The following is a 25,823-nucleotide window of genomic DNA, read 5'->3' as shown; positions in this document are numbered from 1 at the left end:
TCTTGTAGCCAAGATACCACACACCACATTACTTGTAATTCTCAGTTTCAGGCATGACCTCCCAAAAAAAACACAACGTTTTTATGGGCACAGTCCTCACATAATTTTGATAGTATTTCCAATATGGCAGCCACAAAGCATACTCATAAAGATCATTACCCAGCAGCAAGAAACTGCCTCTGTGTAGTGAAACCCGCTGTCTGAAATGGTCTATTAGCTATTTGGGGGCATTATGCAGCTGTTAAAAAGGCAGCTCGGACAGCTTCAGTTAGTTTTTTAAGTTTATTTTCCCCATCTGTTTGTTTGTTTCTTGGCACTTCCTGTTTTCTTTGTTTTTTCACATGAATAAATCTAAGAGAAAATGTGAAAATACCAAGACATCAAGATTGAGACCCAGACCTACAGCCTTTGACCAGGGTAGCTATATGACTCAATGTTCATTGGGACACTGTAAGACAGGATATGACTTAAAAACAGGCTTTAAAATGAAATATGTGAATTTGTAAAAACAGCACTGCACCTTTGCGGAGGTGACAACTGATGATGGACGTCCGTGTGCAGTTAAGTACTGATAAAGTGCGCACTACAGCCAACGATTAGACTGTGTGAGAACAAATGGTTCAAAAGTTAGCTTTAGTACTCAACAGCAGATCAGTATTACACGTTTAATGCATGTGGGCACTAAGATCCAATTTTTATTTAATTAGATGAAGCTGAATTTATAAATAACCTATGTTTAATTTGAAGGGAAGTTTAAAATCCCATCCTGTTTCAGAGTGTCAGAGTGACCAAGGAGTCACATGTTCATCCAATTTATGAGCCACATTTAGTCTAAACCACCCCACATACCCACAGTGTCTGGGAACACTAAAAAACAAAACCACTTGTATATAAGTCATCCCATCTCTTCACAGCCTAGACCTGTAATATGTTAATATTCTGAAAACTGCAAAATCTTAACATTTTACGCAATATTTCTGAAGGCCCACGACAGTCCCCAGCCTATAATTACACATCCAGCGAGGCCTCAAACATCACGTCTCATATAAGTTAAGAAAAGTCAAGATACTCTAGATAAACAGGGTTTTTTTTCCCCATACTGCTGAGTCTTGTTTTGCTGCACTGAACAACTCGGTCAATCTACGTCAAAATCGGAAAATAAAAAACGGTGCCATTTTTTCCTTTGTGGACTCTCTGGCGGTGGGTAGGAGCTGTCCAGGACATCGAGCCCCCGCTGCCCGAGGTGTCTGCTCGCTCTCCCTGTGACACTCATGAGAACGGCAGCAGGCAAGCGGACAATGTGGCACTTGTGCGCTTCTGGCAGCGGCAAGAGAGCGAGCCCCAGTAAAGGGCAGCAGAGGGTCCCCGACGCCGCCTCCTCCCTCAGCTGAGCTGGAAGGGAGGAGCGGGCGGGGCGGAGTGACCTGGCTTCCTTTCACGGTTCCCATGGGGGGGGGGAGCCCGGCCTCCCAGCAAAAGGATATGACCTCAGCATGTGGCAGGTGGCCAGGCGCGAGGCGCGGACGGCGGCGCGCAGGGACCGGTACACGGCTTTCCGCAGGCCCAGGAGCTGCTGGCTGCGCTGTTGCCCCGCTTTGTTAAAAGGACAGGCCGCACTGACCCTGTCAAGCAAACTTGAAAAGTGAAATGTGATACAACTGTGCAGATGTCCCAGAACATCTCTGAAACTACACGCAGTAAAAAAACAAAACAAAACAGCAACAAGAACAACAACAACAACACCTACACAATGCAATGGCTGAACGGGCAGGAAGAACAGAGTCTTTTTGATATGTAAAGTGTGGCCAGCACGCTGAGGTGGGAGGACTTCCCTTCACAGCTCATGCGCCCATTTCCTACAGTCCCCTAGTCTCCATACCCGCTAGCATAACCAGCTGGCGTTCACTAGTGAACAAACAGAAAGGCTGGCTTAATATTTACTTTAAAACCGAGTAAATACTAGCAAAGACCGCGAAAGAAAAGTTTTTTCTGTCTTTTTGTCCCTAAGGGGCTGGAACAAAGCTAAGAGCAGTGACATCTACACTTTTAAATGAAAAGAAAAAGCCCATGTGAGTTTTGAAATTAAACTCATTGTTATTTGTATCTCCTCAACTAAAGCCCAATTAACCTGCCAACAGTGGCTGGGAAAATAACAAATGTGTAATTTAGGTCACATGAAGTTAGTTTATTTTAAACTGAAAGAGCAATCGTCACCTGACGTGATCTAAAAAACACGACAGGCACTTAATCGTTTGCTTAATGTAAGGTATAAAGAATCCTCCACAGTCTAACCCAATTCCTCTTAGGGTGCCCAACCCGAATGCTCAAAAATTTCAGTGGGCTGAAAGGAAATAACATTAAGAATAAAACCATACATACTAATATAATTTTAAACAATACATTACTATATAATCATTTACCAAAAAGGTCTCTGGTCCAGATGCAGAACTGGAACTGTATCAAATATGGACTTTAGCCTGGTCTTGTAATTAGACTGGGATCAAGTGAAAGGCAAAGCTTTCCAAGGATGGAGACTTAAGAACATCAATAAACTGGGCCTCACAGTCCCAAGACGTCATTGTACAGCTTTTGCTTTTATGTGGCTTCACATATATGCCGTCCTTTAACTTCTAATGGCTGTGGAATGGCTGTGGTAAACAGATGACAGGGCATTTACAATCATGTTATTAGTGTTAGAGACAGGCTACTGTATAAATGATCCATACATTTTAAGCACTGGACACTTGTCTTTATCCTATTTTTTAAAATGATTTTCATTCTGTAACTTTATATTAATACGTAAAATGGCAATTAGGGAACATAAATTGTTCCTAATGCTCAAATATATATATTTTTATTCCAAAATCCTCTTCAAAAAATGTGACTGAGCGTGATACTTGCCACAAGAATCCCAGGAAGAAGGTGCTCAGCACATTGGGGAAGTTGGTGCCTAACATGACACACATTTCAGTGCAGTTCCTAGACAAGATCCTGACTAGCAAGAAATGGGGATTCTCCCAGGCTCCTGAGAATGTATTCTTATCCCCAACACAGAAAATGCTCCTCACACAACACAAATCAGACTCTGAGGTTTAGGAGAAAGAAATTCACCATGACTGGCCATAGAGGGGGATGGGGGGGGGGGGGGGTGACATAATTGTTTGGCATTTGCTATTCAGGTAACTTACACCTAAATCAAACTGTAGCTCCATCCTGAACGCACTTAATGAGAATCCAGACAAGGGTCCCCCTTAATGACAGAAAAGACAGGGTGAAAATGACACTGGGAAAAGAGGTGAGGAGAGACTTACAGCGTGAAGCCCCGGGAGATGACCTCAGTCTCCTGGATGAGGCGCAGGGCCTTGCGCACCAGGCTGGTGAAGGCCCTGCTGTTCGCGGTCAGCTCCTCCAGCCTCCCACTGCAGCTCCGCATGGTCCGCTGAAGCCTGGCCGTCCTCCACAGGCTCAGGCCCCGCAGCAGCAGGTAGGCCGTCAGAGCCAGGAGCCAGGGGCAAAGGCCCACCCACGAGAGGCCTTCGGTCAGGAAGTGGTGGCCCACCAGGACCCCTGTGAAGGCGGCCAGCACCGACAGGTCCCTGCACGAAGACAGAACCAAGCCTTCTTCCTGACAGACTCACGGGACCCGGCAAATTTTACAATATCATCTGAAGAACAGAACCAAAACAATGTCTACTGTCTGAAAGTGTCATTTTTGACTGTGTTATAATTTGTTACTACATATTTTAAAATGAGTGCATGAAACTGGTTGCACACCACAGCCATACAGTTTCTGAAACGAGAATTTCCATCCATTCATTTTTTTTCTAACTGCTTCATCCAGTTCAGGGTTGCGGAGGGGGAATCTGGAGCCCATCCCAGAAAACAATGGGCTCAAGGCGGGGTGCATCCTGGATGGAACCTCAGTCCATCGCAGGGCACAAACAGACACAGACACGCACACGCTCACACCAGGGCCAGTCTTCCCAGAAGTCCATTAACCCACCTGTATGTCTTTGGACTGTTAGAGGAAACCAAAGCACCCAGAAGAAACCTATTTGAACACAGAGACAACAGACAAACTCCATGCAAATAGCACCCCAGGTCTGGAAATGAACCCAGGGCCCCAGCGCTGTAGGGCAGCAATGTTAACCACTGCGCCACAGTGCTGCCTAAAAGGACATTTCAACATCTGTATTTTTTAATTAAAAAGCTGCAGTCTTTTCTAAAATATGACCTTCATACATGACAAAATACAGGACTAAAACTCTTCCCACATTCACTGCAAATGAAGGTTTCGTTCTCCTGTGCGAATTATTGTGAAAAAGTGGAATTGTAAGTTGGAAAAGAAGTGCAAGTGAAGGAAGGTAAAGCAAATCTGATCCTCTCAAGGAGGGACTCACTGATGGAAGGAGAGAGAAAGGAAAGATAAGAAAGAACAGAGAAGCCTGAATCATACCCAAGACAAACAGTGTAGACCCTGGGATGCCATTCTGAAAGCAAAGAATAACACAGAATCTGATCCTCTTTACATTCCAAGATGATTATTGATTCCCAGAGTAAGAGGAGAACAAAGCGACAGAGAGTAAACATTTGGCACATGAGGGAAGAGGCATTCGGAGGATAATACCAAACACTGGGTGCCGCGAGGAAGTGCAGGCCTGGCTGGGAGCCACTTTGTGCTTCTGGAGAGGTTCCTGTGGAGAGGATGCTGGGGTCCAGCAGCTCAATCAGCTCCACATCCTCCTGCAGCAGCACTTCCTGTTCCAGGATGGTGTGCAGAGAATACTGGCGAAAGCCCACATCCTAGTCAGCAAGAGCACGGAGAAGAAAACACAAAGCAAGACCGTGTTAAACGCCCACCACCGGCTCTCCACCCTCCACGGCTGAAAGCAGCGTTTAACCAAACAGAACATTAAGGTTACAAACCAGAGGAGGACCTTCGTCCCAGCTTGCTCATTTGGTTGCTCACAGATAACGGAACACTTCCGGCTTTGACAACGTGGCTGGGTGCTTTGTTCCACACTCGCACACGCATTCGGGTTAAAAAGTGCCTCCTGGAATGGATATCAGACTTCATCCCATCTAAACTAACCTGCTCCCAGTCAGACAAATAAGAGTTAAATTACCTCCACACAGTCATCGACAGCCCAGCGCAATTATCCTACCAGTATTTCTCAACCTTTTATGAGATTGTCTGGCTGCCTTCCTAAGCTGTTGTGGGCCGCATGATCCTTTTGTGGTATAGGTTATTTTCACCTGCTTCTTTAACGTTTCAAATTGCAGATGATTTTTGCTATGATGATCCAACCAAAGGATGAACACACCAGTTGTGTTTTTTATGCCCCAGCAAGCAGCTATGAATCATCTGACAGCACGCTGGGGAGAATGAGGACATGTGGGTAGACTCCTCTACCCAGCACAGGTCCCCTGTGTTACCGGGCTCTTGTGTGAAAAGACTTGTGGTCCCCGGAGGCACTGAAGAAGAGAGGCGTGTCCCTCACTGACAGCACTGCAGGCCTGCAAGCTTCCAGGAGCCCGGAGGAGGTGCTCTGTTGGCGACAGCACCCTTGAAGGATCAAGTCAGCAAGTTACATGACCCTGATTCGAACCCGTGATCACAGGGCTCAGCCTGCGCTTGGATGGGTGCCTTTACCAGTTGAGCCACTTGAGAGGCTGATTCTTCACCTTTGTTCACATAACCTTGCAACCGTAACTGTGTGATGTAAACCTTACACCTGAAGTCAAAGTGCACACTGTGGGTCCAGAAAAAAATGACGGCCTAAAGTTGCCCTTTTGACACAGGCAGCAATAAGAAGGCCATTAGCTTATGTCAGACACAGTGCCAGAACAGCTGTGTTTTAACAAAGACAGGCCGACAGTCAATCTACAGACTTCCTATGTGCGCAGTGCATGTTACATGAAAGCCAAAATTCACATTAGAATTACCAGCTCACATTTGACCACATTATAATTACCATGATCCTTTTAAGAAACTGGTCAAGAAAGTGACGAAATTCATTGACCATATACTGAAACGGGGCAACAGGGTGGTGTGGTGATTAGTGTAGCTGAATCATAGCTGTCTGGTCATAGGTTCAATTCAAGGCACTGGCCTTGGGCGGCTCCTGTATGGAATTTGCATGCTCGTGGATATTCATAGGCATTGTGTGGGCTCCAGGATGCTCTCACCTTCCAAAGACATGCTGGCTTGGTCAGCTGGTATCCCTGGACTGCCCCTATTTGCTTGAGTGGGGCTTGTGAATGACTGTGTAGTCTGACTGTGCAGCTTATGCCTTCTGGACAGGCTCCAGGTGGCTGAGAACCCAGCTCTGAATATGCGGCTTTCTGATAATGGAGCTGATATACAAAATGTGTCTGCCTGACAGAGCTGTCTGACACTGCAATCTGGAGCAGAGCTAATGGAGCAGAATGAAAGCTTACTAGGAGCAGTCAGCGGGGGGTGGGTGGGGGTGGTGGTCCAGTTTTCTCACATTCATTAAACATTAAATCTTGCCAGCTTTTCTTCTTTTTTTACGGAAATCTCCCACTGACTGGCAAGGAAGTTGCCACAGAAGGGTGCCAGCCCTCAAATTGGTCACTGAGAAACGCGCATCTAAGTAAAAACTAAAAAAAATTGTACCAGATAATGGGAGAAGGAATCAATAAGACAAGAACAGACTCCCTGGTGGCTCCAACCAACCATAGTGTAAAATAATAATAAATTATTATTATAAAATAATAATAGGATACAAAGACCAGCTGAAATTGCTCAACTGATTAAAGGTTCGATAAGATTAACGAAGAGCTCGGCTGGAATAATAAAAAACACAGGAGTACTTGAGGAACAGGACAGTGGAACTGCTTCAGAACATACTTCACTATGGGCCATAATGGACTGCCTCCCTCACCTCAATTTTCCATCTTGATTGTTTGAAAAGGCTATATCATTAAAGGCATCCTCTCTTGTGGGCACACCAACCAACCAGAGTAAGAAAGCAATCATTACCCACATCTGTAATTTTTGTTTCAGTTGCTGACCTTTCCCCATGTTTTTTTCCTCAATCTATGTGTGGAAAAGTTATACCTCCCACAACAACCAATTTGTATCTTCAGATTCATTATATAAGGCTGCATTCATAAAAGGAATTTTTCATTATTATATCTGAATTTGGTGGTCTGTAGAATACTCCTATCACTTTGCCAGTCCCATATTTTTTATATGGGGCATAAGTCTGCCCGGGTATAGCTTCTGATACTCAATGTCCCTCTAAGATACATCCCCGTGTCTGATCACATTCACTGCTTCCAATGCATTCTGTCTTTCCAGAACAGTATGCATCACTAGTGTTGCATTCCACACTATTGCAATCCTAGCGATGTTTCTGTGATTACATTTCCATGCATGCTCATGCAGTTGCATCTATCTCTTGTATTTTATTGCTAACATTCTTGGCATTTGGGAATATAGGCATTCAATTACCTGAAGATTTCTGTTTTTATTACGTTCTGTGTGTAAGCTCCCTTAAATATTTTCATTGGATCCTACTTTTCTGATTCTACTTCTAAATGGTTTTGAATTTCTCTACAGATCCTTGTCCCGATTGACTTGCAGCAATCTGATTCATTCAGTCCGAATCCGATTTAGCTACATAGTGCCCATACAGTGCCTTTGCTATAAAAAAAAACGATTCCAGTGGCTGACAAAACTGGCCATTTCTTCAGCACACTGTTGCAGGTACTAGCAGGATACTGGAGAAAAACACTGATTAACCAAATCCTGTGCTTCAGTTGATTCCAAGTTTTTTAAATTTGGTTTGGATGGAAAATGTGTTATAAAGCAACACAGTGGCGCGATGGTTAGGTGCTCTCTGTGTGAGTTTGAATGTTCTCCATGCGTTCACATGGGTTTCCTCTGGGTGCTCCAGTTTGTTCCCACAGGCCAAAGACATTTAAAGACTGGTAGATTAACTGGCTTCTGGGAGAATCGGCCCTGGTTTGCTTGTCCGTGGTCTGTGTGTGCCCTGCGATGGACTGGTCCCGTTCAGGGTATAATCCTGCCTCAAACTCATTGCTTGTTTGGATAGGATTCGGTTGCCCTGCGATTGTGTACTGGATAAAGTGGTTAGAAAATGGATGGGTCCATGTGTTGTTATACTGATGCTGTTTACCCCAACACAGGCAAAAACAACGGAGTCTAAACCTTGCTTCACCCTTCTACTTTGTGAACGATGTAAGCCTCTTTGGTTGCAGGGAAACAGTATGCTGTTGCTGACTTTGGGGTCTGAGCTAAGTATCTCACTTACAAGATTACTAAGAAAAGAGACTCAAAACAAAACTGTAGCTTTTTAGTGGATTTGGTGTCACTGGCACTGACTGAAGTTACTGTCACTGATACCTGCACTTGTCATGGTGCTGTTCTGAAAACTACTGCCTTGAGCACAAATCCTGACTATTTCCAAATCCTGGGATGGAGCAAACTTGATAGCGATGTTTTGTTACAAAGCTTCTTTGTGGCAGTATTATTATTTCCATTGTTTTGGACAGCAGTTTTTTTTAATATTCTATAATGGTTACAATATCATCCAATTAAAGCTCCTGCAGCAACAAGTTTCCTTAACAGGGTCTCCTTTGAAACCACTGCAAAAAAAGCACAAAGGTGAATCTGAGTGGGCTTGTGTTACTATCGGATAGTTTGGAATTAGGTTCACAGAGTGGAACAGGAAAAACACTTACACTGCTTCTTTGAAGCTGCTGAAGAATATGTTTTGGTATTAGCTGTACTAAATCTGAACATATTTCAGACTTGCAATCCCCATCTTGAAACCCCTCCTGATACTGGATTCAGAAATCATAATCTCACCCACTTGTTCATCTGTTATATCTATAGCCTATATAACAGTCTGTATTATAGACTGCAATATACTGTATACTGTAGTTATATTAATATAATTTACAGGGAAACATTTAATAGTATAAGGATGCAAATGGCAGTGATCCTATTTATCAGTTAAACTATTTATCAGTTAAAGACATCAAAAAGAAAATTATCCCTATTACTTTAAATGTTTGTTAAATTGTTCTGTGTTCTAACAAGCAGTGTTTTGACAAATCACAGGTTGTAGCCAAGAGGCTTCCAAACATGCAGTTGAATATTTATAGTCATTTTAAAGATCCATCAATCCATTTTCTAATCACATTATACAAGTTTCAGGGGACATACAAACTCTACGCTTACAGCACCCCAGGTCTGGAATGGACCCCAGAACCCCAGCCCTCAACCTCTGAAACACCATGCCGCCCATTAAAGAAACTATTTGGTTTCAAAATCCACATTCAGGGAAACATGCGTTTGGACTGAGAATAAGTTGAAAGTATTCACCTCCTTCCAAATGATATTCTATTTTGGTGACTTACAAACAATGTATATTCACGATGAAGTGAAAATTTTTAAGCAGTACATGAACACAACAGGATCTCATTAGAAGATGGCAAATATCAAGACACCGTAGTTAAAAGATTAGAATTTAAATCAAGGGCTGTTATGTTACAATTGTACAAAAAAACACAGATTTTTAATTATGTGTATCTAAAACCAAGGACAGGATGCACATCTTCATACACGAGATTGTGACAATAAGGAGTAGGCACGTACCCAGCCATGATGCTGAAGCCAGCGTATTGGCTTCTTTTAAGAAAAAGCTGGATGAGATCCTTGAGTCACTAGTTACCGAACTGGCTAAAATGGGCCAAATGGCCTCCTGTCGTCAGTAAGAAGAACATGAGAAAGGCTAAACTCTTCTTTAATAAACGCCGACAATAACAGGGTAGAAATGAAAAAGTTTCATATTCTGACACCATTAAGCAACCAAAAAGCAGACCACAGACCACCAAAAGAGCACAAAGCAGACCACAGGGGGTTGATAAACAGGATATCTGACAGAGTGACATTGAGGGAGAGCGCTCTGTCTGTTTAACAGATAAGAAAAGACCACTGTCTTAACTATGCAGCAGCAGCACTTGTGCATCTCCTGCAGCATTCCCTAACCCGGCAGGTGGTCCATGGGCTGCGTTTCATCTAGCGTGGAAAAAAAGGTTGTCACTGGCACTCTGTACCAAAAAGTGCACACACATAAACTCCAATGAGATTAAAGATATTTTCTAAAATAAGAAAAATGTAAGCGACTAAATGTTCTACTTCTTATTACACTTCAACTTCCCACAGATACAGTAGCACCCCAGGTCTGGAATTGAACACAGGTCCCCAGTCCTGCAAGGCAGCAATGCTAACCACTGCGCCACCCATTTGTCAAATATGTGTAGAATATGCAGTAGAATTGCACTTTGTAATCACTAGAATGTATTTTGGGATATTTAAGCAGGACTTTCGTCGGTCCTCCATACAAATGAAAAGTTATCTTGTGGACAGAAACGTTGTCTATCCATTTTGTGTTGAAATACATGTTTTTGGAGCATTTTTAATAATTTTCAGACTCACCAGCTGCTGCTCTGGACCGTCAGACATTGTGCCCTTTTGAAATGGGCTCCACTTCAGGAGGGCGTTAGCCAGTTTCAAGAAAAGGCCTGCCTGAAATGACCGAGAAATCAAAAGAAAGGGTCACAGACAGTAAAAATGGTAAAAAAACACTACTGAAGCCTTGGTGATGAATGTAAACCTTTACATTGTTTGGTCTTTAAATAATACTAGGTGACAATTTAGACAAATGGACTGAAGTAATAGCATCCCAGCAAAAAAATGAATTCATTTTTTTAATATTAAAAACAAACAAAGACATCACAGACACCTTGGTGACACAAAGATTAATTGCCAATCTCTGCTATTATGTGTATTTGGTTACCACATTACTAAAAGATACTGCTGCTCTGGAATTAACCCAGAGAAGAACACCCAGATAAATTCCTTGGCTCAAAGCAATGTTCCATATAGATAAGCGAAAAGAACTGTATCTTTTATTCCTGAAGAGTGGACACTGTGATATATTTGTGCCTTACTTTAATATAAAACTGTCAAAGTAAGGCAATCACTGGACATCATCAATGTGTTGATTAACTAGTAGGCCATCAATGACACAACACCACGTTGTCACAGCAGTATCCTAGCCTCCTTCTGGAAACTTCTGGATGAGAACCTAAGACCAATTAAACTAAGAAACTGAATCACCCCTCCTCTTCCCTGTATTTTCTTAGATTGCTAAATTAGATTTCTCATCTTGTGACATGGATGTAGAATTCCTCACTGTATGTTGCTAGTCTACTACCTAATAAACAACTAAAGAAGTTTAGTTACAAAAAGATATGTACTCTGTAACATATGCAAAAGAGTAAAATTCTTCATTGTATGTTCTTTATATTGCTCACACTCCAATGGGAACAAAATCAAAGAGCAAAAAATGTAAACAAAGATGATTGTTGAGACAGGACAGATAAATAGTTGGCATGGTTGCACTGCACAATCCACTAGGTCATATAAGGCCATGTTTACTCATTTATTGATTTCATTCACAAAGTCAAACACTTTTTCAATATCACTATTGCAGTGATCTGGTCTGTGACTATTACATACAGAGAGAACATCACCTACAAGATTCTGTAACAAACAGTTCCAGTAAACTGACAGGTGGGTAAAGATTTTCTTTCTTCTCGCTTTCTTGAAAAGGAAATGTTTCAGTTATTTCTAATAAGCAGGGTTTATCTGAAGTACGTTAGGCATGTAGGCAAACCTGTATGTTTAAGAAAAGATGTTTCTAAAATTCCACGCAGGAATGATTACGAAGTGACAGCTCAGCTGTGGGAGATACCACTAGTTCGATGGGAAACAATAGAATCAACGCTTCCCTACTTCAAATATACTATAAAAACGTCCGTTTTCTTTTCTAAAAAAATCAAATGCAAAGCCCGACAATCCCCAACTGTATTTCAGTTGCTTCCGGGTTTTCCTTTCCAGGCGAGTGTTCAGAACTGAAAGTTTTGTCGAGAAGAAGGCTTCAGTTCCAGCTTTAAACACCTACGTGATTCCTAAAGCAAACTTTGCTCCCCTGGTCTATAACTGGTCCGTAACTGTAAAATACAGCATATTGTATCTTGCATTGCTGCCACAAAGGTTTGAAAGATATCTTGTCCAAGTTCACAACGCTTCCGTCCATGTCATTCCTGTTCTGCTACATGTTCAGCATTACTGACATTTCAGCTATTACATTCTTTTACATCATTCCAGGCGGTTCTTCCACACGCCGTTCATGAAGACCACAGAGAAGTCCATGCTGGAATGCAGAGAGATGTCTGACTTAGACAGAAATTACAGTAACATAACATCCATAATCCATGAATATCCAACAAAAAAACTGGATGGAGAAAACAATGTACTTAAACAAATATGCAAGACATCAGACATATGATATCAGCTCTGCCCATCTGTCTTTTTGCAGGTATCCGCAGGTACTTTTTCTATCCAAGATCTAAATTGAGCTGTTTCTTTTGAGCCTCCCGTACAGAGAATCAGCATCTACTGTGTGTTCTGGACCTGCTGGCTTTTCACTCACACTTTCTAAATCATTGCCGACTGCAGTTCACTGCCATCTGAAAATAAAGGTGATAAACCAAACTCTGTTTAGTAAAATCTAGTCTTGGTTAACATGTGCTCATTTTTTTTCTGTTCTTTTATTTTGCCAAAAACTCTCTGCTGAGCTAGTATTAATTACCTCATTGGAGAGCCTGGAGAAACATGTTCCTGCATGACTTAAAAGGATATTAAACCAACATGATGGCATGCTGCTTTTTCAGATGATTTTGCAAGCCCCGTTTTCAAAAGCACTTCAAATAAATAAAACCGACATACAACAATCATCCTTAATCAGCAAGGGGGAAGTCATACCAGAATGCAGGTCAGTCAGTGGTGTGAGTAGGGGGACTGCGTACAGTTATTAAAATAACCAGCTTTCCTTGAATGGGGCTGGAGTATGGGCATCTGCTTTCTGCAGTTAAAACCGTGCTTCTTGTCCTCTCAAAGTGCCAGCGTTCCCCTGCCTCAATTCAAAAGCTCCTGTTTTGACTTACGATAACAATCAAACAATGAGGAGCCTTTTGGTTTTTGAAATCCCTGCAATTAAAGGAAAGCCCTGACTCAGGTTCACCATGCCTGGACTTGTCACTCGCTCAGTCCCACCTATTTCAAGCGAGACCAAAGTAATCAGCCCACCACATCATTCAATAAGCCCATCTGGAGTCTGCAAGTCTTTAACATGCTGTCCGTGTGGACGATACAGTTCTCCACCTCCAGCTTAGAGCAGAAGTTGAGTTTCAGGTTTCTGGAATCGCTGCCAGGACCAACCAACCATATAAACCAGAAGAGGATAAAAGCTACTGAAGAAACTCGGTAATTTATCAGTAGTCATTGCGAAAGGAGCTCCTATAATGCAAGAAGAGAAAACATTTCAAATATGAGGAAGAAAATAATCTCTCAAACTCCCCGTCTCAATAGCTTCCTTTCGGAGAAAGTAAACCGTTATGTGATATTTTGGACAAACAAAAAAATATAAATAATATAACCTTAGAAAAAGCACTTTAAACCTTTCCATATTTCTTGGTTAATTCATCATACACAATCTGCCAAAATATAAGAGCTGAAGTACAACCAAGCAGATTATATACAAAATAAATTAAGTGGTTTAACAATAAAACATGGGTGATATGAATCAGGCAATTGTGGGCACTGAAACCACCATCTCTACATGTTGCGTCAGACAGTTAATTAAATGACTTGGATCTAAGGCTGTTAAAGCTTATGTGTGTAAAAATGGGAAAATTAGATTTGTCTATGCAGCTCTTATGTAAAAAACATAGCATCAAGCTCCCTTTTGTACTGTTTGTTGCTGTATTTATGATTTGCTCCTCTCGAACAGTATCAAACTCAACTCTTTACTTCCTACACAAGATGTTAAAATCCCACAAGAAAATTCATGCTGGCACCGCACTTAATTTTCTTACAGAAATTACAGTATAAGGAAACTCTGGACTGACCACATCAGATGTGTCTTAAATATATTTAACCTATATGTGTTAATAAAATAAGCGTCTGAAAGTGAAATCTTTTTTTAAGGATGGGCTTCAGACAATCACTGCCTTGCATTATTAACTTGCTGTTTTTCAGGGAGGTTTCTCAACAAAGAGCCTTAAATCTTTTTTGCAAAGACTTTTACATAGACCTTGGAGACATAGTATGTTGGTGGCAGAGAAACGTGATCTGATTGATGTGCCATTCTATTGGCGGTGTAGTTTACTTTTACAAACCTCTACCACAGAGCGTAAAGCCATTAAACTTCATGGCTCGTCTGAAGCCGATTCAGTTCATAAGCAAGACTAAAACAAACCCTCAGGACTAAGCTGGGCACCTGTCTCACAGTTCATGTTAAATCCCACTCGATATGAGAGCAAGCTCTTGAGAGTTCTCCACTTTGTCCATAAGGTCCTAAGGGCATGGGAATAAAAAAGAATGGGACTGTCCACACTGAGACCAGTACAAAATGAAGAGGGGGCTGTGAGCATCCATCTGACCTCATGAGACTCCTCAGCGCTTACTCCTGATCAAGGGACATTCTCTTCCTGCAATTACTATAATGGCTCTGCACATGAATACAACACTAAAACATTCTTCCCCAATGATAGAAGGAAAGCTTAATCAACAAGCTTAAGTATAGTCTTCAACCTGACACTTTCGAGGTCAGGAGAACAGAGCTGGCTATGACATTACGTTCTAGTTCTCCAAACAGCATTGTCATCACCTCTCAAGTTTATTCATCAGGATCGAGAAATGATAATGTATCATAAAGGTACCGCATGCAGCAGAAGCAAAGAACTGAAGACTGTATGCAAAAATCCTGTGACCTTTAAAGCTCTGTATAATAGCTATCACAACTCATTCTGTCACTGAGCAAAACAAACTTCAAAATGCTCTTCCACTACAGTCTATAACAGTATTAAAGATATGAGTCAAGAAAACATTGTAAAAATGGAAATTTATTACAGCTGTTAAGTTTAGCCATGAAGCAACAGAAAATCACACAAAAAATAATGTGGATCTTCTGACTAGTACAATAGTGAAACCATGTGTGTACCTCTACTGTCATCAATTCATGTGACAAAAATGATGCAACAGTATGTGCTTCATCCTGGTAGTGCCCTATTTTACACATTACTGACAGTTTGACAAAGTGAAAAACTGACTGAAAAATTTTGTATACCATACCAAAAGTGAAAGAAATAAAATGCAGCTGTTTCTACATTTAGGATAAGCAGTTGACACTTCTAGCAGTTAATCTGGGGACAAGTGCTCCCTCTGACATGATGCTATAATCTCAGCTTGCAAAAATACTAATCTGCTGTGAAAACACACAGCAGTTCGAAATTCTGCTATATACTCTATGTTTATCGCTCACATAACCAGGCTTTAGAACATAACTGCATAGAAACACACTAGCCATGATTTTGTGCTGCACAACTGCAACTTTATTTCAACTGAAAGAGGCTTTTGTACAGGAAAGAGATTCTTATTTTCCAGGATTTAGTTGTGCCATGGGCTGTGTGTGACAAGCAATGGACTCAGAGGAAGAAAATGCGAAAAACTTTCCTAAAGCAAAAACATGCTTTAAAAATGTGCAAAGATATGTGTAGAACTGGCAGCACGGTCACAAACATTATCAGTGTCATGAGACTAGCCTTGTAAAACCTGCTTTTATCCCCTTGAAAAACTGGACTAAAATAATTTAGCATGTTTACAAGCTTGCTATAAATAGGACCGAACAGAACTTAACAAGACGATGCAGCATCGAAATATATTCTCAAAATTAAATTTAGGGTTTGAGTTTTAAGGCAGTTGATTGAGACTAAGAACACTTAAAAAAGAAAAAAAGGAACGTGCTTAAAACCCTAGCTTCACTTTAAAATGCAGATGTCTTTGTTAATAATTTCCCTGCTAACAGACATTACCTGAGGCTTCTTTCTGGATTCTAGATTTCCCAGGGTCATGGTTTGCTGGTGTCGTATTTTGTTGTGCTTTTTGAATTGAACTCCTAGCCTTAGAGGATAAAGTGAGCTATGATAAAGCCTCTTGCATTTCATCTCCCTCTGCACCATATCCCAGAAGCGATGTTAATCAGTGATGGAGCAGGTTCACGGTGTGCCCTGGATAAAACTCACATGCAATAAAAACGAGGGCTGCTTTAGGAGCATGCACATCTGCAAACAAACCTCTGGAAAAAAAAAGCGCTCTGGATGCCCTTCATTTGCTGAGCCTGGTAATAATACGCCTCAGGCTTGGGCTGTTGTGGCTCAGTGCCAGTGGGGGCTTCACTGACAATGCATGGCAAAAGAACCACTGAAACCACTGTCCTGGATACACAATGTGCTTTGGGTTATACTATGAAAAGCTCGTTTTAGGTATGTTTCACGTAACCTGGATAAATATCAAAAAGTAATAAAGTATAAAGTTCAAATGTAAAGTGCTTAACTATACCCCTGTGGGCCTTCCCAATCATCTTTATGATGGTGTGATGGCTGATGCCAGTGGGTGCCCACCTCGTGTTGTTAAAACAATTTTCCAGACTGTTAAACTCCTTTAGTGTAACAGTAAGCTTCTTAAAATCACAAAAGAGGGTGGTGAAACACTAACAGGATGACTTTCAGCACTGTTCGCTGCACAGCACAAAAAATCGTGTTTTTCTAACTTCATTTGAGTTCCAGTTCCATTTTCCAAGTGTTTACTTTATATATTGAGGGGCATTCAATAACACAACATGCTACTGGTGCAGACACTCATCGGTTACGTTTTTAATGCCTCACGGTGTGTATGCATTCACCCTGAAACTTTGCCTGGAATCTTTGCCTTTTCTGTGCTGTCTCTTCTTAAGAGCACCACTTCAAGCTCTGAAATTAATTCCAGAAGAAGGGGAGTAAACTTCAGTGTAACACTGACCTCAGAAAATCAACCTCTAAATTCAAAAGCTTAGCTGACCAGGAGAAACTCACACCTGCCCACGACAGCTCCGGGACAGGTCAGGGAAAAGAGGTAGCAGCCCAGCGCACAGAGCAGGGGTGTCTGAGAACAGGAAAGTGAACAGAAAGCACAGCAGGCAGCACAGGCCCCAAAGGAAGGGCCAGTGATTCACGAGCAACACTCACTCTTGGTGTGGTGGGGATATCCTGTAGGAGTGGGCCCTCCTCTCCTGTGCATTGTCCTTCCTCTTGTGAAACAGCTGGACATGTCTCAAAATCTGTGTGTCCTAGGTCCTGCAAGTATTGGAACAGCGGAGAATTCTGGTGAAAGGAAGAAAGCAGACGTTAGGCCGGAGTAACGTATTTCTGCCTCTTGCCATTTAAAATCGCCAGAGCAGCACAAAGTCACAAATCCCCGCACCCTCTTATCAATATCATTTAAAAGATTATATTTTCTTTGTGGAGACCGTTTGAAAAATAACTGCCGCACAGTAGCAAGGGACATATTTGCTGCAGCCGGACCTCAAATTTCAGTATCCTCTCCAGTTGTCAACGACAGACTACATAAGTGCCTAACATATTAGGTAACAGAGGCCTCCGTTATTCTGTCGTCTTTTTTCCCCCCCCAGTCTGAAACTTACAAAGATAACGAGGTGGTCACGACTATGCTCAAAGCTCTGAGATCCCAAATGGCATAGCACATTTAGAGCGTGTCAATTGCAAAAATAATCTTATATAGGTTATCATTTGCAGTGAATTTTTACACCAAGATTTAGCCCTTTACTTCCCTCTCTGAGTGTCAAACTAAGAGACTTACAAACTAGCTCTTAACACAAATAAAATCGCTCAAGGTGTAAAACCTGTGACCCGGGCTGATTCTGAAACTACTACCTGCACGGTTCTGAACATCAAAAACCATCCCTGTGCCTCTCAAACTAGCCCTGCTTCTGCACACACCCTGCACTTGTTACTCCTGTCAGGAAACATGAGCATTTTCTTTCTTCAGCTGAACACGATACTGTGCTCCCCTTTTAAACGCACAAATTCAATAAAGCAGGGAATAAAAATGGAAAACTGCATTACACAGCTGTCCAGACAATTCAGATTCAGACAATCCTGAAAACCTGTGAAATTCAGAAGCACCTCAAAGTAGAGACCACAGGGTACGGATGAGTTAACAATTGACAAACCCATGCCTTTTTCAGGGAAAGCAGCAAGTGCTGGAAGTCTTATTCCATTACAAAGCTTATTCCATAGATCAGATAAACCCTACCAATGACCATTCATCTTGTTATTGAGCTACTCTGCATGACAGTATTAGACGTGCCTCATCGATATATCAATGAAACAAAACATTTATCTGATGCTGATGTCTTAGAGACACTTATTACTAAAGGAACAAATGGGTTTGTTCGGAAATCTTTTTTAAAGCTTGATTTTATTTTTAATTAAAAATGACTGCATTTAAAAAAAAAAACATTCCAGCATTTACATCAATTGAGTTTACTTAGGGTCCTTTACTAGAAGACTACTTGTTAGCATGGCAGTATAATCCAAAAAAGACAACATCATTTTAATACATTTTTTTTTAATAAGGTGCCTTTCTTACTTCTTAAATTTTGTTCTAAATCTGATGTGGTCACTCGTATGCAGCTGTTCAGTATTTAAATTACTGGATATAGTAAAATTACTGTATGGTATAGTTGCCTCTTGGTCTGATTATTCACCACCACAGACTTCGGTTTCACTGCTAAAATAGACAAAACTGTAAAAAACAGAACATTTTGTGTATGACTTCACATTACTGGGTTAAAACTCTTGCTGTGCCTATCTGGTACTAGAAAACTGGGGATGCCTTTAATCAAGATTAGACTACTGCAAAGCTCTTCTTACTGAGGTACCTTCTAACGTACTAAACAGGATTCAAAATACCAAGAAGTCTGCATCAGCACCTTAACTCCTGTCCTGTGGTAACTGCACCTGCTCCAAGTGAAATGTTAAGTGGGCTTCAAGATTGTCTTGTTCCACTGCAAGGTACCAAACAGTCAGTTCTCAGATTATTTTAAGGTGTTACTGCATGAGTGTGGTCAGCTTTTTTAATCACAGACCTGATCATACTTGCCTTCTCACTCTGCTTAAGTCCAGGCTGCACAAAACAGGCGCAAAGCCTTTCTGTGTGCTGCACCACATCAGTAAAACATACTGCCCAAATCCTTTAGACTTTTCAGCTGCTTACACTTTCAGAACTCTCTTCCAGTCCTACCTCTTAACTAAAGATTTTGATACAGCATTTAATTGTTTAAAAGATTTCAGTTTAGTTTTATTCTTGGTTTAAGAGAGTTCATTTGTTGTGCTTTTTCTCTCTCTTAAGTTTGTTGTCTAGCATGTGTGCTATAGTACAACGCTTTCAGTAATAAAATTGATTGTTAGTGCCAGTATTAGTTATTAGTTAGCTCATGTACACGTATTTTCCGATGAAAGTCTATATACAGGTGATCCATAGGAATTACAGTATATAAATATGGTGGATTGTGGACGTTATGAGCATAAGCGTTACCCTTGCGACTTAAACATGAGACGCTTTTCCTATACGGACCATCAATTAGACTGAGTGTTTCACCTGTAGCTACGAAATACAATACAGAGGATCCAGGTTCCGTTTCTAAACACTGCAACGTGTAGTGAAATTATTTAGAAATGGGAATTAATATCCATCGGGAACAATATAATTAGCTTCCAAAGACGTTGCCAGTTTCAGTTTCAGACACGGGTACATAGGTTTAATTTACGAATAATATACAGAAAAATTAGGATAAACAGCGACACCAACTCCTCCCGAATTGACCTCTGATCGAAACTAATAAAGTCATTCGCTGATTCAGGGCAGATTTTTTCCACCCTCTGTTCATGCCATAAAGTTAGCGATCACACCTTGATCCATTGGTTGGATCAGCGGCGCAGTGCAGGGAGGCAAGAGCCGAACTTTAAAGTTTAATGCTGGGGAAAACGATTCATAATCTAAGTCATGTGCAACAGCACTGTCTACAAGAAGAAATTTTAAGATTAGATTTTGTACTAAAGTATTTTCCCCCCACATTTCCGAGAAAAAAACAATCCAAGAAGCACCTAAATTGAAGGTTTTTGGTGCCTTGAAAAACCACGTCCAGTAGGAGCAGGATATTTTCACTGTAACCGGGCGACTTACAACGCGCACCACCTGTAAAACCAACAGGAATGCGACTCTTCAGGTACAGTATTTCCACTCTTATACCATGTAGCTAATTTAAAAAACTTGAATTTTATTAAAAACATAAAGTTACACTCTGTATATGAGTTATTTCCATTAGCAGATAAAAGTAAGAAGGTTAAGCGTACTTCTGAAACACAATTATTACTGCAAAATCGTTGTTTTTGTAGATATATTACTGTATTGGATTGATTCCCACGTTTAACGGTATTGCAACGCAACTGAGTAGGGAGAGAAGCCTCATTTGTTTGTAAACTGCACTGTAACACGATTGCAGTGCGCCAAATTTACACTTACCTACCTATTCCTCAGCCTGTTGGTCCGTGCAATCAATTCAAAACACAAAGGGGAAATCATGCATGATTTTCAACGATTTACTTATTCTAATGTATGAAAAATACTTAAAAGCGAGCATACAATCTATTATTTAAATGTTCGGTTCTGACAGTTACCCTTGGCGTTTTTAAAAGCTTGGCAAACATATACGTTAAGAAAATGTAAACAGACTTCTGCACTCAGAACCAGGTTTGTACATCCTTAACCTATTTTCCCGTTGAATTAAAAAAATAATGGATGAATACATGCATAAATTATGTCCACTCATTTACTCTATCAGTTTAAACCAAGCCTGTCGCGATTATCGATCTTAACCAGTTTAGAAATGCATCGCGGTTACTCTCGTTTAAAGTAAAATAGCCAGCAGGCGTTCATGAAGTATAAAACATCTGTAAACACTGCACGAACCTCAAATACAACCTCTTCATCAAACTCCTCAGTCATCGCTCTCCGCCATACAGCCCTAACCGTTACGCATTCTGGGATTGTAGTCCAAGAAAATCATCAGGAAATGGAACTCCCGTGGCTCTCGGTAGCGTAGTGATGTGAAATTCTCAAACTACAACTCCCGTGAGCCGTGGACGGCGCACGCGCACTGCGGAACTCTGTGGTGGCGGCCGTGGTGGGGAGCGCTCGCGTGGGCTATGACGTCATGTAGAGGCACTGTTCTGTGATCCTGCAGACGGGAGCGCAGCGCCGCTCTGAATCCGAAGAGTTGGATTGGGTTCGGAACAGCGCAGAAGGGAAATCTTTCTTTCTATGGAAGATTGTTTGGGATTACCTGAGCACTCCATTCATCGCATGGACGAGGAGATTGACAGTACATTTTGAAAAAAAGGAAGCGATCACAATGGAATGCATGCTGTTCGAAAGAAACATATTCCATGAATGAGGAAAAAGTTTTGGGAATCATGAGCACAGGTTAGTTTCTAGAGTGGTTAAACCCAAGGTTTCTGTGTTGTTGTTTTTTTAAACAGTAACACTCATATAACAGTGCACATCCCTTTTCTGTAAAAAAATCTCCTTATCTGGTAATAACCTAGAAAATTATTGACAACAACGGTTTTTTTTTCCTTTGTACGTACTTTACGCCTGGGTCGTCTTTGTTATGTTAAAAGAAAAGGATTTGGTAACGAGCTGTAATCGCCAAGGGTATAGATTGGTAATTAAATCCCATCTTAACTTTCTGATATATTTTTGAAATTTGGAGACGTGCATAAAAGTATTATTTTAGTATTTAAATTTGACTCATGCTATTTTATTCTTATTTGAAGAGTTTAGTTACAGGAGGAAAACAACAAAAGGCATGTTAATGGTCTACTGATGTGGTCAGTTGTTTTAACTTTCATAGCCGCATAGAAGAGACTTAGAAGAGACTGACTTTTTTTTGCCGTTTTTGGATGGTGTTTAGCTGTTTTCAGATTAAAGTGGATTAAGTAAAAAAATAATAATTTCTTTAGTTGCGAAAAAGGTTCACCATTCAATGTGTGCGGGTTCAGACAGAAACAATATATCTTACCGAAAAAGTAAATTCTCAAGAAATATGCAATTATACTATAATTACAAAAAAAGTTGTCAAGTCTCAGTTTTCTAACAAAACGTTAATACCTTTTCATGAATCTTGATTTTGTTCGTGCTGTTCAGATAATGCGTTCCTCCCTATGGACGAGGTAACCGCAACACACCAAGTGTATTCACCGTGTAATTAAGGAGTAAATGATTGTCTCGGGTACCCTACCCTAGCGGTATTGAAAACAACTTTATATGAGCAACTTTATGGTTTTGCTTTACACGTCTTGTGTTACCTCTTTAGAAGCTGCACAAAACTGCAGCAAAGGAGAAGTAAGAATAAATCAGTGATATTTAACGCAGTTTTTCAAGTGGTTTATGTGTTCTTTTATAAGGGAATACGTAGAGGGTATAGTATAACGCCATTCCCGAAGACTGGAGCAGTCGTCATTATAATCTAAGAAGTAAGTCTTTTCTAAAGTGTGTGCAATGTTACCTGCACATGAATTTAATTATCATGTACAAACATATCCGATATATTAATGTACTTAATCGCCCTAGTTTTAAAGGTTTCAAGCCTGCTGGCGCGTACATTTGTAATAAGACAGAAGGTGGGACTTCAACCTGTTATTGTGTGTTGTGATTCTAGGAGAGTAAAGCATTAGCTCTAGAGAAATCTTTTAACCATTTTCTTTGTATGCATGCGGTGTGAGTTTTAGAGGACATAGGTTGAAACGCGCATGTTATCCTGGCTTTTTTTATCTTACTATACGAATACTAATGTGGTCTCTTACTACGCATTTTACGCGTAGTGACTGAAGGTATATGGCCGCAGACTCTGATTAATTGCAGACACTGAAAGGTAAAATACATATAAGGCATAAATAAATACACAAGAATGTAATTTGGAACTTGAAAGTGTAGGGTTACAGGGGATAACAACGATGTAGGTTTTGAATGTAAACGTAGCGGAATTTAACAGAATCACATTCTTCATTGTTCAATCTGTCATCGCAAGTTCCAGACTTAAAAATTACAATAATTACTTATTGCACTGCCAAAACCTGAACAGAGCACACAATAAAAAGGGTTTTAACTGAAGGGGACGTAAATCAAGAATTGTTGAGTGGATCTGAGACGGTTGAACTAATCAGAAATAGACTACAGAAGAGTACTCTGTTTTGCCTGGACCATTTCCAAAAGCCAAGACCACATTTCCTTACATACATACAGAAACTAACCAGTCATTTACAGTGTTATTGTTATTGTTAAATGTTATTGTGCGGATACATTTCAGCTGGAAATACCATTCATATTTCTGGTTGACACAAACACCTTCCCCCTTTTATCACCCCCCCCCCCCTGTAGGGATTAAAAAAGGCCGATTTTTTTTCGTCTCTGCTGTTGTTGCAGGATAAACGGTGGGGTTACCCCTCCAGCCATAGATTTGAGTTTGATATTCCATTAGATCCAACAGCTGGCCTACCATGCCTTGTTACTTGTGTGTTTTTGCAGTTTTTCTAGAAGAGGCACAAGATTAGAAAACTTGTCTTGTGACACTGCGTTAGAGATGCATAATATACAAATGGGTACTATTGCAATTGACACATGCTTCTTGTACTTGATTTGATATGTTAGCATCCTAGGAAGTGCACAGCTATATGAGACGCATAACAGCGATGACATGCAGGACCATCACAGTCTGACATGTACCTTGACCTCTTTTGTACCGACACGTGTTTTCACAGAATGATTCAGTCAATGAAATTACTAAGCCGTGATTCAACAGTGTTTGACAAATCTTGATTCATCTTCTAATAATGATAGTGAAATACATCCGTGTTCCCTGTGCACGGGGACATTCGGATTGTTACACTGTGCTCATTTGAACCTGAAGCTTTGTTCGTTATTTAAGATCAGGGTAGTGTGGGATGTCGAAGAACAGAGCTGTAAAAGTGTCAAGGTTAGCTCTGTGTAAATAAATATTGTTGACTTTTCAGCTGCATGGCTTTCTATAAAGGTACAGTATGTTAGTGTGCCCTAATCGGAGGCCAGCCATCTAGCTCCAAGCAATACCTTTCCCATGTTACAATATAGTATTTTTTTTTCTTAACATACCTCTAAAAGCCTATGTTTAAAAAATGTAATGAATTAAATGATTTTTTTAAAAAACAAGTAAAACTAATGTCATGCAGTGCTGCACACATTGTGCATGCAATTATATAGAACAAAGGAACAAGTAATAGGTTTATTCCATGCTGAAAAAAAGAAGAAAGAGAACACAACGTTTCGGCCGTGGAGCCTTCTTCAGGCTGTTCCTTCACCCTGCCCCACAGCCCAGATATGTGCAGAATACGGGAGATTGTTGTCACATGCAAGGAGTGACCAGTACCTGCCAGAAATTCCTGCAGCTCCTCTAATGTTGCTGTAGGCCTCTTGGTAGCCTCCCTGATAAGTTTTCTCCTTGTCCTGTCATCAACTTTGGAGGACATTGATCTTGGCAATGTCCCTGTGGTGCCACATTTTCTCCACTTGTTGATGATAGTCTTCACAGTGCTCCATGGTACATCCAATGCCTTTGATATTCTTTTATACCTCTCTACCTTTCAACAATAAGATCCCGTAGATGTTTTGTCAGCTCCTTGTGGACCATGGCTGTCCTAGTAGGATGCAACCACGAAAGTTTCAAGGAAATCCTACAGGAAGAGCTGATTTTTATTTAATCAGAATCACTTTCATTGATGGCAGGTGTATGCTACTTACCTTGGATATGATTTTGAATGTGATTGGTTAACCCAGCTACAGCCCCCATTATAAAAGGGTGTGCACACTGCACTATAAACATTTACAATAAATAGAAGTAACTGTTCAGAGAAATCAATATGCTTAATGTGAGTGCACACTGATAAACTGATATATCAGCCCCATCCAGTTGCATATCTTTTCCTAGTTAAAGGAGGACACACTGGGCTGTAATTGCAACTGGACATCAATCTGTTGAGGGATGTGAAGGTATTAATGTAGGGTTACAATGAAGAAAAAATATTTTGTACTCTCAGTGATCTGAAGATAGTGTGTCTGCATGTGTATTGGCATTCTACCATATAGCCTTCATTTGGCTACAGTTTTAAACTTTGTCTTAATGTTATGTAGTATTTGTGTTTTTGCTGAAAAATGGAACTGTTTTCATTTCCTTGCTTTCCTGCCCGTTCTTTGCAGCAACATAAGTATTGTTTAAAAACACCTCTGTGACTTTCAAGGAGCGCAAAGGTGCAGTAAAATAATTTAAGCAGATTCTAAGGACATGAGGTCAAGGTTCATACCTAGATAGGTGGTCTTCCAGTCTCCAATGAATTTAAATGCAGATTTCGCATGTACATGCCAGGACTGGGGCGAGGCGGTGTGAAAAAGTCCTCACATGTTTTTCTGTGTGAGTGGTTAAAAATACATGGCGGGCAATAGCCCCAGCTTTCATTTGACTCGCCTTGGTCAAGTCATTTTTATGTGAATCCACTTGTCCTTGTTTTATTTTGATATAGGTAAATGGTCATGTTTAGTCATTAAAGGTGAGGAAGAAGGTTTGTGGGAAGAAACTGTGAAGGAAAGAGTTCTAGCTGTTTTTCTGGAAGTCATTGCAGAGCAACTGTTGCCACATGACACGATGAAACATGTTTATTTATAAAATGACTAAATTAGAAACACTTTTCTGCATTGCTACTTGTGTATT

At 40.8% G+C, this 25,823-nt stretch overlaps 2 protein-coding genes across 4 annotated transcripts in view; one reads left to right on the top strand and one right to left on the bottom strand.

The window, feature by feature from the left end:
* Positions 1-21,068, bottom strand: part of vezt (vezatin, adherens junctions transmembrane protein) — a 31,526-nt gene extending 10,458 nt beyond the window's left edge. The window contains exons 1-6 of one of the 3 annotated variants that reach the window (XM_088923866.1): positions 20,996-21,068; positions 17,191-17,325; positions 10,496-10,585; positions 4,628-4,803; positions 3,312-3,596; positions 1,486-1,634 (exon numbers count right to left, since the gene is read on the bottom strand). In XM_088923866.1, the coding sequence (XP_088779992.1) occupies positions 1,486-1,634; positions 3,312-3,596; positions 4,628-4,803; positions 10,496-10,585; positions 17,191-17,325; positions 20,996-21,031 (871 nt within the window). In that variant the 5' untranslated portion in view covers positions 21,032-21,068. The remainder of the gene's footprint in view (positions 1-1,485; positions 1,635-3,311; positions 3,597-4,627; positions 4,804-10,495; positions 10,586-17,190; positions 17,326-20,995) is intronic. The other 2 variants (XM_088923867.1, XM_088923868.1) reach the window with 2 other exon arrangements.
* A 214-nt stretch (positions 21,069-21,282) lies between these two features.
* The window catches only part of fgd6 (FYVE, RhoGEF and PH domain containing 6), a 43,680-nt gene continuing 39,139 nt past the window's right edge, over positions 21,283-25,823 (top strand). Inside the window, exon 1 of the mRNA XM_088923865.1 lies at positions 21,283-21,508. Within this exon, the coding sequence (XP_088779991.1) occupies positions 21,472-21,508 (37 nt within the window). The 5' untranslated portion in view covers positions 21,283-21,471. The remainder of the gene's footprint in view (positions 21,509-25,823) is intronic.

Source organism: Atractosteus spatula, chromosome 8 (assembly GCF_055471065.1).
Source record: "Atractosteus spatula isolate fAtrSpa1 chromosome 8, fAtrSpa1.hap1, whole genome shotgun sequence".
NCBI classification, from domain to species: Eukaryota; Metazoa; Chordata; class Actinopteri; order Semionotiformes; family Lepisosteidae; genus Atractosteus; species Atractosteus spatula.
Note: the sequence above shows the minus strand (reverse complement) of the source record. Positions and strands in the feature narration are given on the sequence as shown.